The sequence below is a fragment of the Molossus molossus genome, unplaced genomic scaffold, assembly GCF_014108415.1.
Source record: "Molossus molossus isolate mMolMol1 unplaced genomic scaffold, mMolMol1.p scaffold_m16_p_1, whole genome shotgun sequence".
NCBI lineage: Eukaryota > Metazoa > Chordata > Mammalia > Chiroptera > Molossidae > Molossus > Molossus molossus.
In genome coordinates, this window is record NW_023425344.1 from 7934373 (window position 1) to 7949992 (window position 15620).

General features: G+C 47.2%; 1 protein-coding gene across 2 annotated transcripts in view; it reads right to left on the bottom strand.

Moving 5' to 3' along the window:
- BOD1L1 (biorientation of chromosomes in cell division 1 like 1) overlaps positions 1-15620 on the bottom strand; it is a 52315-nt gene that overhangs the window by 5571 nt on the left and 31124 nt on the right. The window contains exons 13-25 of one of the 2 annotated variants that reach the window (XM_036259482.1): positions 12671-12714; positions 11425-11485; positions 9727-9785; positions 8834-8906; positions 7163-7242; positions 5435-5519; positions 5076-5146; positions 4134-4209; positions 4015-4049; positions 3121-3166; positions 1025-1074; positions 840-924; positions 278-431 (exon numbers count right to left, since the gene is read on the bottom strand). In XM_036259482.1, coding sequence (XP_036115375.1) covers positions 278-431; positions 840-924; positions 1025-1074; positions 3121-3166; positions 4015-4049; positions 4134-4209; positions 5076-5146; positions 5435-5519; positions 7163-7242; positions 8834-8906; positions 9727-9785; positions 11425-11485; positions 12671-12714 — 919 coding nt within the window. Of the gene's footprint in view, positions 1-277; positions 432-839; positions 925-1024; positions 1075-3120; positions 3167-4014; positions 4050-4133; positions 4210-5075; positions 5147-5434; positions 5520-7162; positions 7243-8833; positions 8907-9726; positions 9786-11424; positions 11486-12670; positions 12715-15620 lie in introns of those variants that run through there. The other variant, XR_004959305.1, reaches the window with a different exon arrangement.

The window sequence follows — 15620 nt, forward strand, 5'->3', positions numbered from 1 at the left end:
CCCACTCCCCGCAATGAAGCCTGCAGACTGTAGGGCTGTGCTGCACGGATCTGTGCTCTCACCCCGGGGATCAGCATATCAGACACATCTACTCCTGCTCGTAAACACTGTAACGGAATTGCACGGCTCCCCCCAAACAGGTGTCTAAATCCTGGGAAGACTCTGTGATCCTCAGTAATGGTCTAGGATGGAAACCGGTTCTCCAAGAGGAACCGACATGTCGGAAGCTGACAGCACGTGCTTCTCTGCCAAAGACTATGTGGAAGCTGCCCGTTACCTCTGAGCCTCGGACCTCGTGGCGGACCTGGTGGTGGCTCCCGCCGGCTCGTCCTCCTCCTCTTCCTCCTCCTCCTCCTCCGACTCCGGGTCTTTCTTGTCCTCGGCCGCTTCAGAAACGGATTTCTGGCGTTTTCTTTCTGGTTCTGAGGATTCTGTTCAAACAGAAGAGTAACACCTGGACTGTATAATTCCCAAAGGTACTTCCAAAGGCCAGAGTCATGGAGTTCAGACGCAGGGTATTAGGGACTTGAGGCAGAAGTGCTTTTCCATTTCCTTTTTGTTTCAGCACTTGCATTCACAACTGTTTAACTTAGTCTCAAACACACTGGGGAGAGTTTACTTAGCAGTTCACTGAGCATTCACGCAAACTTCACATGTACTCAGAAAAGCGTCTGGGATGTACCACTTCTGACACGAGATTAGGGCCATTTCACACGTATTTATGTAATATTAATACTAGCTGTATCCCACTGGGGTTTTTCCCTGTCCAAAGAAAAACTCTTAAGACGGCGGTTTTGAGAGGAGAAGGCTCCATCGTCAGGCGCCTGCTGGGAACGTACCGGCATCGTCGGAGGAAGTGAGCGAGCGCTTGGGCTTCCTGCCCCGCCGTCGCACGTTTGCTGCCGCTCTTTCTTCACCGTCGTCCTAGAAGCAACCACAGTGAAGTTGGGAGGGCGACCCGCTGAGCATTTGCCGAGTTTACTTCTAAAGGAGATGTTGTCTTGGTAAGAAAACCAACACTTACATTGCTTCCGCTTCTCTCCTGCAGGGCACCTGTTTCTTTGCTGGACTCATCTTTAAGAAAAGGGAAATCTCTGCATTACCGCTTCATCAGTGTGAAATAAATGCCAACAGTCTGGCTTGTGCTGTGAACACACCAGTGCTAGCTAACGGACGCACCGCATACAATTCCTCGTGTTTATTAGCCACGCGGAGTCGGAGTCGGAAGAGCTGGCGCACGGGGACGGTTTGCCATCAATGAGCTACGTGACATGAGCAAATCCCCCAACTCCCTGGGCCTCAGCGTTTCATCGGTAGGGGAGGGAGTTGGGTTAGGCCACCTTTTTGGCCCCTTGTTGCTCAAATGCTCTGAACCCAGAAAGTGAGGAGAAAGGGGACATCAAGGGATCCCCCAAATACACCAGGAACTGTGGTCAAGATTACAGACTCCACTAACATCTCAATGTAGCTCTGTAAATATTTTTTTTTTTTTTTTATCCTCACCCGAGGACATTTTTCCATTTTTTGCACAGATAGAGTGGGAGGGAGAGAGAGGAAGAGAGAGAGAGAAACATCGACGTGAAAGGGACACATCGAGTGGCTGCCACCCGCACGACCAACCAGAGCCGGGGACAAACTGCAACCGAGGTACATGCCCTTAGCGGGAACCGAACCCGGGTCTCTCCGGACCGCAGGCCGATGCTCTAACCGCTGAGCCAAACCGGCCAGGGCAGCTCTGTAAATATTACAATCCCATTTTATAGTTAGGAAAACCGAGGCTCCAGCAACTTGATTGGAGCAATTTGTTCAGTCACAAAACTGAGAAGTGGGTGATAAATGGAATTCTCTGACTCTAAATACTTACATTATGGTAACTAAAAAAACTAAGACTCTGTTAGGTTGTATACGCCTATTCTTTATGTATTTGCTTTCTGCAGGTGTTACAATTTTTTGGGACTGTACCATAGTCAGAAAAATGACGCTCCGTTCAATAACTATCCCCAAATAGCTAAGCCACAGGACCCTCGCAAGCCACGCAGCCAGCAGACTTCCCGCAGACCGCCCTGCAGCAGCTGTCCTCTTCGGCGAGTCCAACATCCGAACGCACATGCAAGAGCCCAATGCAAAACAGGCCAACAAAGAAGAACCCTGTCTTACTTACACAGTCATCTTAACCCAGATTCGAAACTACTACTGAACAACCCCAAACATAATCACAGCATAAACTGGAGTCCCTACAGGGCACTCAAGTGGTAAAAATTCTTGTTATATGGATTTAAAATCTTATATTATAAATAAAAATTGGTTAAAAGCCAAGCATAAGCAGAATCACCTTTTTAAAACAAACAAACCATAGTATTCCAAGAGATAAAAAAAAACGAAAGTATAGATTACACGTTAAATGTGGAAAAACTGTCATTTGCTTGACCTTGGGGACCAGAACACATCCCCTCCTGATCTGACCATGCTATTCATGTGATCCCAAATAGCTGTCACACTCAGCCTTTTGCCTATGTTGGCCCTTTAAAACTCACTAATGGCTCTTCATGCTCTTAAGTAAAAATTATTAAATCACGAAATGAATATATACACATTGTAAAAAGTTCTGGAAAATGCAGGCAACAGTAACAAATAACATGGAATGTTCCCATCACCCCACCATCCAGAGCTAATCATTATCAATATTTGGAATGAGGAAAAAAATACTTGAAACAATTTTCTCTCTCGTGCCCTGGCTTTGTAAGCTGCAGAGGCTGCTTTCAAAATTCTTCTCTTTCTGAGAACAATAGGCTCTTGAGCTGAATTTGTGTTTTCCCGATAACTGTGCCTGGTCCCCGGGCTGGTCTTTCTCCCTGATGCATGTCCAGTGAATCACAGTTTGCACATGGCGAAGTGCCTTCACTCCCCTCTCTGAAGGCTTCCCAGGCTTCTAAAACCAAGAACGGCTCAGATCACGGGAAAAGCCAATAGGCACAGTCTCTCGTGGCTCTAAGGACCCCTGTTCCTACCAAGGAGGCCACCCACTTCAGGAGAAACAATGACACTTGTTAGTAAAAGCCACTCGGACAGCAGGCTCCCGGCCCTCCTCACATCACACACAGCAACGCTGTGGGTACAGACCTGCTTGCATTACTCTCAGTTTGCCGCCAGGTGGAGACTGTTCTACCTAAATTTAAAGAGATAAAACACCAAAGTCAGCAGTTTGTCATCACAGAGAGGTCTATGGCCTCCATTTATTATGCAGGAGAACATGTGGGTCCTACTTTCCACAGAGGATGAAGAACACCAAGTGACAGGGACGCCACGGCCTCCTCCCAGGCCACTCCTGCCCCCAGCACTGGAGGACACGCAGCACAGCCCGGGGAGCCAGCTACGCGCTGGGAGGGGCATTCCCAGGGTCCCTTCGGGTCTGTTGCCTCAGGATAACTCTAAGATGTCCAAGGACATGGCGTCACAGGGTCGTGAGGGAGCGAGTGGCAGTGCCACGGGCCTGGATCCCACGGGCTTTTGTTAGGTCAGGGGCATGTCTGTTCCACGGATGCCATAGGGCACACACGTCAGGGTCAAAGACAAAGAGTGTTTAAGCAGATCAAGTGTCGCTGAGGATCTCACTGCACTGACATCGGCACAACTTATTACAGAAGAGATCCCACAGAAAACAGGAGCGTGGTGAGACACATCAGCAGATCCCGTAAAGCAGCCCCAAGCTAACTACCACATAACACAGCAACTCTCTTTATTTTAATTAAGGGTGAACGGGAGGCCAAGTCGCCAGGACATTTTCACATACCACACTCACAAGTGAGGACGTGGATGGCAGAACTAGCAATGCCTACATTCGGGCATCAGTAATGAGACAGTCTGGGAGGCTAGTTAGCGTTCTATGTAAGCAAGTCTTTTAAAGCTTTTAGAATACTTTAAAAACATAAAGTTGTTCAGAACATCAGACAGCAGTGTGCCCTTTCTCGGTCGAGAGCAGGTAAGTGAAGAGTTCTCGACTTTGCAGTTACTTACAGTGGCAGTGCCGGTGTCTGACTTGCAGTCCTCCTCTAAAAGTGCAAGAAAAAGATACTTCACTTAGAAAACCAGACTGAAAATTTCTAGTGTGAACTAAAAACACACCAAATACCCACTTGTTTTTAATGCTATTTCCACGGGGTGTTTACGAGGTCTTCCTCTTTTCCGTTTAATAATTACCGGCTGGTCTTCCTAAGAGAGAAAGGGAAAACATTTCTTTATCCTCTATGACACACATAATATCTCATTTTCTCAAAATGGACTTCGGAGCTCCTTCCTGAGAGGCCTCCAGCCCGGCTCCATCACTAAACACGTGGCCTTGGGCTCCGGTCTCCCCCCCTCCGGCCCGAGTCCTGAGGTCCGAGAAGATGAGGGAATGCAAGGAAATGCTTTGTGTCAGCTTCGTTTCTGGAACAGAGACGCACACCCACTTAAATTCGGGCCCAGTCCGTCACTTGTGACCACACGTCACCCTTACGAAGAATACAGGAGGCCAGTGAACTTCTCATACAGAAGTATGAGGAAACAGAAAGAAGTGTTAAAAAGACTGGCAAACGTGGCAGTGATTACCTAGAAGGTCTGGCTGGGTCACATGCTGTTTCCCTTGATTTACGGGCCTGTCCCAGGTCACTGTGATTCTGGGCGCCCCCGGGCTCTGTAGACCCACTGGGCCAGGAGCAAGCGGCCCCCAGGAGCCTCGCTCTGCCTCGGGAGCCTGGGTCCCACTTGGGACTCGCGCAGGCCTCCTGGCTCCTGCCGCTGCTCCCTCTCCGCCCTGTGCAGACTCCAGGGGCAGCAGCACCCTGATCCTAAGTGGCTGTGACAGAAGTAGGTCTCATACAAATGTACGGGTGAAGTGGAGATGAAGAGAACCAAATTAATCAGTGACAATGATAAAATGTACTGTATGAGATGGTGCCCCACTGTACTTACAAAAAAGAGCTCTTGCAACTCCTTCAAAAGTACTAAAGAAAACTTGAAGCAACAGCATTATTGCATTTGATTTGTTTCTCATCCTTATGTAAATGTGAACAGATAAGGATGAAAGCCTTCCTTACCTCCTGAGACTTCACGTTGTCATCATCATTCTGCTCCGTCCTTTCGCCAGCAGCTTCACTGCTAGATTCATCTGCAGAAACGGCAGGCAGAACTCAGTCTCAGCGGGGGACCACGGTCAGCCCACTGCCGGGACACCACCACGGCGACCCGCGAAGTCCCCTTGGCACACGCACACGCACTCCACTCGCAGGCCTAGGCCACCAAGTTAACACTCGAGTCTGGTGAACTGGTAAGCGGCGCACTCCGGGTAGAACAGGACCCAAAGCAGAAACGCCGCCACGCCCTATGGACGTCGAGCAGGCGTGCGGCGGGATTGTCGGGGAGCCTGGCCAGGGACGCTGGCTGCCTGAGGGCTCACCTCTCTCTTCCAAGGCCCGCGAGGCAGCCCTGCTGCTGCTGGGACTTGTTTTAGATGATTCTTCCAAATCTCCAGGGCTCTCTTCCTGCAGAGAAGTTGAACAAGACAAGAAGTGTCTTTTTTAAACTGATCCTCCCAGAGTTTTCCTTTCTATGTCAAAACACAATTTCCCAGGGGGTTTTTAGAATAGTTTGTTGCAAACTGTTTTTTAAAAAAGTAACCATTGTTGCTGCTAGTGAAACTATAAAAAAGATACTTTCTTGAAGGCAGAAGAACATGAGATAAGGTTCAACTTAATCAAGGCTGCTATCCCACCCCCCCACCCCCACCCCCCGGCAAAATGGAAATCACTTTTCTCCCTCACATTGGGCTGTGTTTTCAAGAGAAACTCCAGAGGAGGCTGGGAACGTGCAACAGCTTTTTTCTTGCCCTACAGGGAAGGGATAAGGTGGAAGGCGCACAGAAAACTTCTGGGCATCTGGTGGGGCTGATGGACAGCCATGATCTCTCCACAGTTAAATTATTCACTTTGGTTGCAAAAAAGTTTTAAGCATGAAACACCAAAATGTTTATGCTCTACTCATAATTCTGTAAATAAAAATATGTAAATTAAACTTAATCTCAGAGTATTGTTTTATAATATTCAAAATATTACCTATATATGAGTTTTGTTTTGTTTTTTACCGAAAATGATGGGAAAATAAAAAGGTGCTCTTCCATCAGCTTCTCTCCAAACTGAGTATTATCTCCGGACTCTTGTTCTGTGGAGAGCCTGTTTCTTGGCTACAGCTAACTGAAATTCATGGCAATGTGTGACTTTCTCTCTTTAGTTGCTAAAATTTTTTTACTACTTTTTATTTAGTTCATCTGTTATTGAGAGAAAAGGGACTTTGAACTGGCCTTAGTGACTAGAAGTCAGCTGCATATATTTTTATAAGCTGATTTAAACACTTCTGGGACAAGGTGGAAACATAATTAGGGAAGGAAGAGAATGAGGAGATGGGGCCAGTTTGGAACAGACACTGAGACGTGTGGAGTCTCAGAAATGGAAAGACACCCAAGAAGAGGGGTCTCCCAGCAAAAGGAAAAAGCCAGGCCCAGAACAAGAGAAGGCAGGCAGAAACAAAAACGTGTATGTCACTCCCCTGGGTCATAAGATGGAAATTATCCACAGGAAAAGGCAGTGGATATGGCCCATCCTTGCACGACATACATTTTAGGGGCAGGAGCGAAGGTGGAAAGGAGGCAGGACATTAAAGCTAAGAGTAACAGCATCACTGTGTCTCACAGGTTTGGTGTAGGTGTGTCTGGAACAAGGCATACTGCGCTGTGCACGAAAGCACCTAAGAACCTAAGGACGTTAAAATATGACTGAACAAAACCTAAGCGAGGATTACATTAAAACGGTGATAAAATACAATCGTACAGTATAAACTTATACAGAAATTCACACTTGAAATCTACATTCTCATTAACCAATCTCACCCCAATAAATTTTTAAAAAGTGTCTATCTTATAGCAAATATAATAAATGTGATTTTTTTCTGTAAAAAAAATAAAGTGCGGCATTTGTTTCTTTTATGAGCCTCAGAATGTACATCTTTTATAATATGGTGATTACTATTAAAGACATATAAAATAATAGGGATATGAGAATGAAAAGAATGTATAAAGATCCGCAGTGATGTAATTAGGTTGCTGCCCAAGGCTGAACCACGGAAGAAATACCTTGGCACCCGGGGGCTCCGTGGCGGTACACTGCCTCTGTGCCGCTTCCACTCTGGGATCCAGGACATCTGCGTTATCATCTGTGAATCGTTCGGACAGAATCACAAAGGAATAGGAGCTACATGAGAATGAAATGCACAGCTCTATTCTAGGCCAGTCTGCGACTGCTTTCTTAGGCCTGTGATGCAGTGAAGCTAGTTATTCTAAACGTGTGTGCAATGGCAGTGATCTGAGCGCCGAGCACTGGCCTTGGCCTTGGCAAAGACAAAAAAATAAGTAACAATATAAAACCCACAAATGCTCAAATAACACCAAACACCAGCAGTTCTGTGGAAAGGGCTTAGGGCATTTGGAGTCCCAGGGACACGTTAACTTTCTAAAGAAGTTACCTAAGAGGTACAGGTTAGTGGTTAAGGTCATGGGCTGGGCTGAGACTCTCAGGATCTTGTTTTATTTATTAACTGGTGATAACACCTAACACATAGTTATTGTAAATGTGTATCAAGTACCATGGATAATACCTAGCTAGAGTACGAACTCAGTAATCATAAAGTAGTTACATTCCTCAACATAAAAGAAAAGTACTTAACTATCCATTCTTTCTCACATTTTATTTAATAAGTGCTTACTGAATTTGTACTTTGTGTCCAGGTATTAAAGTATAAAAGTCTCTGCACTGCCCTGGTCAGTTTGGCTCAGTGGTTAGAGCATCGACCAGTGGACCAGAGAGTCCCAGGTTCGATTCCCGCTAAAGGTTGCAGTTCATCCCCAGCCCGGGTTGAGTCGTGTGGGTGACAACCAGTCAATGTTTCTCTCTCTCTTCCTCCCTCTCTATCTGAAATTAAATGCAAAAATGTCCTCAAGTGAGAATAAAAAAAAGAGGCTCTGCACTGTCCAATATGGCAGCCACTAGCCACATGGGGCTATTGACATTTAAATGGATTAAAATAGACACAATAAAAAACTCAGTCTTTCATTTACACTGACCACATTCAAGCGGTCAACAGTCACACATGGTTAGTAGCTACTGTACTGGACAAAACAAATACAAGACATTTCCCTTCACTGCAATGAGTCCTACTGGACAGCAGGTCACAGACCAGGAGAACGTCGACAGCACGAGGCACAGAAGGCCACTGGATGCCTTCACCGTACTGCTTCACTAGCTCCGTGGGCATTTGTTCACGCTCTCCAGTAAGGAGCTTGGCGCTGCCTGGCGGGTCCCAGGCCCAGGTTACAGGGGCGGTCTGGGTTTGTGAGTTCCAGGAAACAATCTACTTTCTAGATCAAGTCCAGAAAAGACCTTGGAGGTTTGGTCAAGCTAGTCTGGAAACAAAATGGACTCAAGCGCTGGGAAGTAAACAACTACAATTCACCCTGGAACAACATGGTTTTAAACTGTGTTTAGGGACCAATGTGGTTCAAACCCACGTTCTTTAAGGGGCAACTGTATTTCCAATGTGGGATCTGTGTATGCAGAAGGCTGACCCAACTTACACTCAGCTTTCAACTGAGTGTCATTGTGCAGGCAGTCTGGGCCCCTCCCCTCACGCTGTTCAAGGCTGACTTTACTACCCTCTAGAATGTTCTGTCATTAGCCCACTATTTTGCATGTGAAACTAATAGAATTTCAGAGACGTCTGAAACAAAGACATGTGTATTTCTAAATACCCAGTTCGTCCTCTGAAGAGGGGCACGGCTTCTTCCTCTTCCTTCTGGACGCATGCCTCTCTCTCTCTTCCGCCTGGAACGAGGAACGGCTGGTAAAGGCACTGGAATTTGCATCCTGTCTACTGAAATGGGGGCATTAGACTCTAGCCTTTGGAATACATTTTTATATAAATTTTAAAAGTCTAGAATAGCACTTTTGGCATCTAGATTTGGATTAGATGAAGATTGAGGAGTTTTTTGTTTTTTTTAATTTGAATGTAAATCCATGAAAAATATTCAAATGTGTTTCTGGTTACGTGCTATACTTTGACAGATCTAAAATACATTTAAAAAGTATTTCTCATTTCACCCTCTCCGACTGTCTCACAGTCAAGAGCATGCCATGAGTTAGCCGGTGTGGTTCCTCCTCTCAGGGGCCCATCCAAGGGTGGATGGGAGGCAGTCAGTGAGGGAGGAGGCTTGAGTACATGGCATGGACATGTCCAAGTCACCCTGGGATCTGTCAGATTACCTAGACGTCACACGAGTGTACACAGATTAAAGTGATATGGAGAACTCATGACATTCTGTTTACTTTTAATACATACAAAGAAGAGAAGCCTTTATGCGCAGGTGGAAACACTACGTTTAAAACATGAACCTTGCCCGGCCGGGGTGGCTCAGTGGTTGAGCGTTGACCCCTGCACCAAGAGGTCGCCGGTTCCATTCCCAGTCAGGGCACATGCCCAGGTTGTGGGCCTGATCCTCAGTGAGGGGCATGCAGGAGGTGGCCAATGTTCTCTCTCATCGATGTTTCTCACTCTCCCTTCCTCTCTCTCTAAAATCAATAAAGAAACAAATTAAAAAATAAAATAAAATAAAACATGAACCTTGAGTTTCTTACAAAAACCCACCTCTTCAACATTGTGACCTCTTCCGGCTTCTGTGCTGTCTTTTCTACCACTGGACAGCTCTGAATATAAATAACAAAAAACAAAAAAACCTTACATGATTATTCATCCCGAACCTATTTCAGGGGTGTGTGTGGCAGGGGAAAGGAAATAGGGAAGACGACTCCACAGACTGCAGGAAAACCCAGGAGTCCACCTCTGGGTGCAGTAAGGGGTGTGCAGGGAAGAGGACCCCGGGGCTCTCCACGCACACTTCATGGCCACCTCCACCCAGCTCGGGCAGCAGCACAACGTGAAGACGTGTACGGGAAAATGAGTGGACATCCTTTGGTCACCAGGTCAGCGAGCACCTCAAACCACACGACAGCAGCAAATGTGGGAGAAGGCGTGGGCAACAACTGAAAAGCCACCAGGGACAATGTGGCACACTCAGTGAGGTGGCGCAGGCACCTCCCAGCCCAGTCATTCTGCACCCGGAGTGCCAGGGGCCTCACTGCACACGGACGAGGAAATGGGTAGGGTTGCGTGGGAGCACTCTGTAACGGGGAGCACAGGGAACACTAAAGAGCGACGAGTTACCCACATCATGACAGTATTTCTGAACACAGCTGAATGGACAAATGTGGCGCAGAAAGTCTACTGTGAGACGTCTGTTCCACCAGCACGCACCAACGTGCTCCGTGTTGGGTGTGGGAACACGTATGGCAAGTGCAGAGGGGTGGGTCCCTGCAGAGCAGATAGGAGACTGGGATCAGAGGGCACAGTGTGGATTCAACTGTACCTATGACAATTTAAAAAGCATCTGAAGCAAATGTAGTAAATCTTAAGAAATGCTAAAACTGGGTGATGAGCATGTGGATTTGTAATTATAGCTGCTTGACTTTGGTTTGACATATGGTATAACACGTCATAAAAATAACTGTATCAGCCTGGCCCGGTCAGTGTGGCTCCGTGGACTGAGCGACATCCCATGGACTGAGAGGTCCCGGTTCAATTCCCGGTGAGGGCACATGCCCGGGCTGTGGGCTCCATCCCCGGTAGGGGGCGTGCAGGAGGCAGCTGATCAATGTCTCTCACATCAATGTTTCTATCTCTTTTTCCCTTCTTCTCTCTCTAAAAAAAGTCAATATAAACATATTAAAAAAATAAGTAAAAATAATTGTATCAGAGGTTAAGACCTCTTTCCTCACTCTTGGAATAGAGAATTACAAAACCAGCAGGAACGAACAAGCCTATGTTCCGAGAAGAGATTTATCCCTCTGGAGTTGGCAGCCTTCCGGTGTCGGGACGGGAGGCCTGACCCCTGGGAGGACACAGACATCAGGTGACATCCCTGACCCGTGCCCAACTGAGACTGCAGTCAGAGTGGACCCAGTCGGCACTCCACACGGACCTCTGCCCCGTACAAACCACAGGGGCCGTCCACTGGGGAGTGCACGGGCCTGGCCCACGGCGCGGCTGCTGGCCGGTTCTGGTAGGTCGGGCAAAGGCCCCGCTTACCAGCGGCCACCACTGGGCTTCCCACGCCTCACTTTCGTCACCTCCGCACGTGATGCCGCCAACACTCACCTCACCGGGTCCCTTAGTGAAGTGAGAGGAAATCTAGGAAGTGGTGAACACAGGGCCTGGCACACAGAAGGCAGTTAACAAGCGGCAATTATAACTACTGTTAAAATTACTTCGGGGGATTCGTTAACTCACCTTCTTTGTTACGAGATTTGCTGTGGGCGTCCTCATCCGTTCTCGAGCCTGCATGTCTGACCTAACGTGCGACAGAAATGTTGTTTACAGACGACCTGAGGAGCCTTGAAGGCAGACAGAAGCACAGAGGTGACCCTGACCTGGCCGCGAGGAGCCGGTACAAGCTCTTCAGTTTCACCCAGAACTTCAAGAGCACAGAGCAGCCCCTTCTGAAGAAGCGCCTGTTTGACAGATGATCATCCTACCGTGTGTATGTGGCTTGTCTTTGAAATGGTTATGGCAGAAGAGTAAGAAATGAGAGAAAACATTCCTGAATTCTGTGAATTATCTTCCCATCCAACGATCCCTCAAGATTTTCTTTACTTAAAAATACGAAAAGATTCTGTCATTCTGTCCTAAGATTTCCCTTTGGAAAGCCCTGTCAATTGTACATTTTGTTTCTTTTTTTACTGAGGGAAGTTCAGAAGATCCTACAACGTTCACAATCCAGCCGACTGTGCAAGCCCCCCGCTGCCCGCGGGTGTGTCCGCAGGGCCTGGCAGGCCTCGGACGACAGGGCCCGAACTCGGCCCGAGGGCCTTGGGACAGGGAGTGGCCGCCTGCAGTTTGCGAACATTTTACAAAATGTTCACTCCTGGTGTGACAACAGGTCCCCTACAAGTGCCGTCAGAAGTTTAAAAAATTTTTCTTTCAAACACAAAAGAGATTATGAGAGCTGCTTGTGAAATATATAGATGGCCATCATGGTTTTCTATCTTCAGAAGAGCTTTCCCCAAACATCAAGTCAACTGTAGCTCTCAAAGTGGAATCTGTCGCGCCCACACCACCGCCAGAGAACGTTGCCGTCTGATTTCCAATGCCCTCTGGTCATAACAACAGAGTTCATATTCTTGGACGCATTCCCTTAGCATTTATGCACCAGGTGAGTTTCCTGGTCTGAGCAACCTGGGCCTTCTGCTTCCTTCGTTTTAATTCATGACATTGGCCTAGATTCAGGGCTGCTGAATTCAGAGTGACTTTTGGGGGGGGGGGGGGTGTAAAAAACTATATTTCATGACATCAGTGGATACAGTTGAACGTGGAAAAGGACAAGTAACAATTCTGGGCAGTATGTGGAACTGGAGTGGAGAGCATGCTAAAGTAATGCAGACAACCCCTCCCCCAGGTGCCCTGCCCCATCGCCCTCAAACACTAACCCAACACTACCCCAACAATGACACAAAACTCAGCTGTCACAGGGACTCACCTTCAGTGACTCATTCACTGACAAAGGCTCCCTCTGTAGTTCAGCTGTTCAAAACAAAAATGAGAAATAAAGAAATTGAAAATTGTTTCAGAACCACAGAGAACTTAGAGATGTTTCGGGCAGTTGGGTAGGACTATGATGCTGAGCAGGCCGGCTGCCTCTGTGAATTATAAAATTCTGATCGATTACTTTCTCCAACCCACATCCTGCCTCACTACCAGAAGAGCCAGAGAATGAGTGCGGCCGCCTTGTCCTGCGAGGGCAGGTCCCCGGGTCACCCCGTGCTTTCCGTGCTGGGGCTGCCGCTCCGGAGAAAGGTGGGGCCTTTCCTGACTGTTACCACAGGTAACACCGCTTCATCTGATAATAACGCCATGGAATGAAAAGTTAGATCCCACCCCCTAAACAGCAAAGGTCTATTTACATTCCCTGGAAACTTGGAGTAGAAGGCTCACTGTTTCTCCTCAGCAGTGAGAGCTCACTTTAAACAGCTTCCTTTTGCGTAAGCAGCTCTCATGGAAATACACCTAAACACCGCGGTCTGAAACGTCAACGCGGGGAACAAAGGCCTGCAGAACCTCCAAGACGGCACCTTTCTGACAATTAACACGTGGACGGTCATTATTTGTACTATAACATGTACATACAAATTTTAACGAATGCTCCTGTCTGAGTTTTGGACGCATTAGTCATTGTTGGGACTTTGGTGCGTGGTCTCCCAGGCCTGCCTGACAGATGCTTCTGCCTGTGAGGCTCCCGAGGTCACAGACTTTGAAGGCTGCCGGGACGGTCCCACCCTGACCACGCGTGCCTGGGGGGCTCATACACAGTCCTCACAGGCCGCCTTTCTCTTTGTCCTTCCCACCTAATGCACATCAAATCGTCCTTCAGTATTTGGCTCCAAGAGGGGAAGAGACAAATGCTCATCAAAATTCAAAACTTACATATTCTTGGACCACCCAATTCACTTCTATGGAACTACTTGTGGGAACACATAGTTACCTGCATATGGAAGCTCCCTGGAGCTTATTCTTAACAGTAAAAACGACAAAAACTGGAGACTGCTGAAACAGCTAACACATGGGGAAAGGTGTTAGTTTACCATTGAGGTAAGAGATGAGGTCGATCTGTGCATGCTGACAATGAGCGGCACCCACAACACAAGTCTGGGCACAAACAGGAAATGACCGCACAGTGCCAGCATCATCACGTCACTGTGTTTAAATACATATTGTGTTGAAGGTGGGTTCTCATGAGTGGGACCTTTATTATACATTTCTATATATCTTACTTTCTACAATTAAAGGGGTGGGAGGTGGCAGAGAGAGGTTGGGTCGGCTTAAATCCAGGGCTTCCCCGAGGCCCTACCCAGCAGAGCTGATCCCAAAAGGTACGAATCCACATTTATGACAGTCAGCACCTTCCCCATCTGCACGTCCACTGGGCAAACCCTGAGGGCTGAGACTACGTTCCCCGCCCCATGTCCCTAGTACTTTCCCTGCTCAATGCTCATCATCCCAATGGACACAGGCCATCGAATGAAAAGTTAGATCCCACCCCTACAGGAGATTCTGGCCGCTCTCCTAGCACCTGCCCCAGCCCAGCCTGAGGCCCAGAGATGCCAACTCCACTCTTGCCCCAGGAATAGAGTCCTTGAGTTAAGTCAACACCAAGTTACATTCATCTGGTCACAGTAATTTAGGGTGCACAGCTACCTGAGCGGAATCACAGTAAGTCTTAGGATTTGGGCCAAGAATGATAGCACAAAGATATTTTTCGGAGACCACAGATGAGAAAGCAGTGACCTCTGCTGGGGACAGGGAGAAGACGGGGTGTCTTTGGGGGTACCATTACACTCTTGGATCATGCCTTGCCTTTACTGTTCAGTTTTGTGAATGCTATTAATTGAATGCTTGTGTCCCCTGAAATTCACACATGGAAAATCTAACCCCCGATGCGACAGTATTTGGAGGTGAGTCCGGGAAGGTTTAGACGAGGCCGTAGGGTTCCCACGATGGAATCAGTGTCCTTACAAAGAGACAGACTCTCTCCTCCCACGCACACGGGGAGGCCCTGTGAGCACACAGCCAGGAAGGGGCCCACCAGAAGCCGACCAGGCTGGCACCAGGAACTCAGATTTCCCCACTGCTACACCGTGAGAAATAAGTATTTGTTATTTAAGCCACTTGATCCACAGAATTCTAGCAGACTGAATGAAAAAAATGAGCGAATAAGTTTCATTTAAGCAACTAATTGCAGGGTTTTCTGTTACCTGAAACAAAAATCACCCTGACTGTTCCAACAAACTTGCACAGACATTTCAACGCTATAAAACAAAAAGACACCACAAAAACTAGCTTAAATTTGGTCACGTACTCTAAAGTTCCTACTACTTTTTTCCTAGTTGATGTGTAAATCAAAAGAAAACGTAAAATAATGACTGGAGTATGAACCAGACACAATCTCCACTGTCACAACTCTTCTCATCTCCGTTCCTCCAGCCTTGTGGTCCCCACAGTGTGGTCGAGGGAGCCTGGCAGTTCCTGAGACCTTCCAGTGAGGGGCCCACAAGGCCCCAGGTACAGTCATAATACTCAGATGCTCTCTGCCTTTTAAACTCAGGAGTGTACAATGAGTTTTCCAGAGGTCACATGACGTACCCACAATGATCTGAAAAGACTATTATGACAATCCAATCGTACATGTGTGATGCTGGATTTCCCTCATATTCTTCAACCAAGACAACAGACAGCAACAGACTGAATACAGAAACAGACATGAGAACCAGCTATTTTCCACTGACCTAGATTTAGAAGAGATTTAAAAAAATATAAAACAATGTCACCTTTCTTACTAAATTTTGTTTTGGAAAATCTAGCTATTTTTCATGAAAACCAGGTTATTTATGTTAACTTATAGGGAGTTTATACTGAATTAATGCATATTTTAT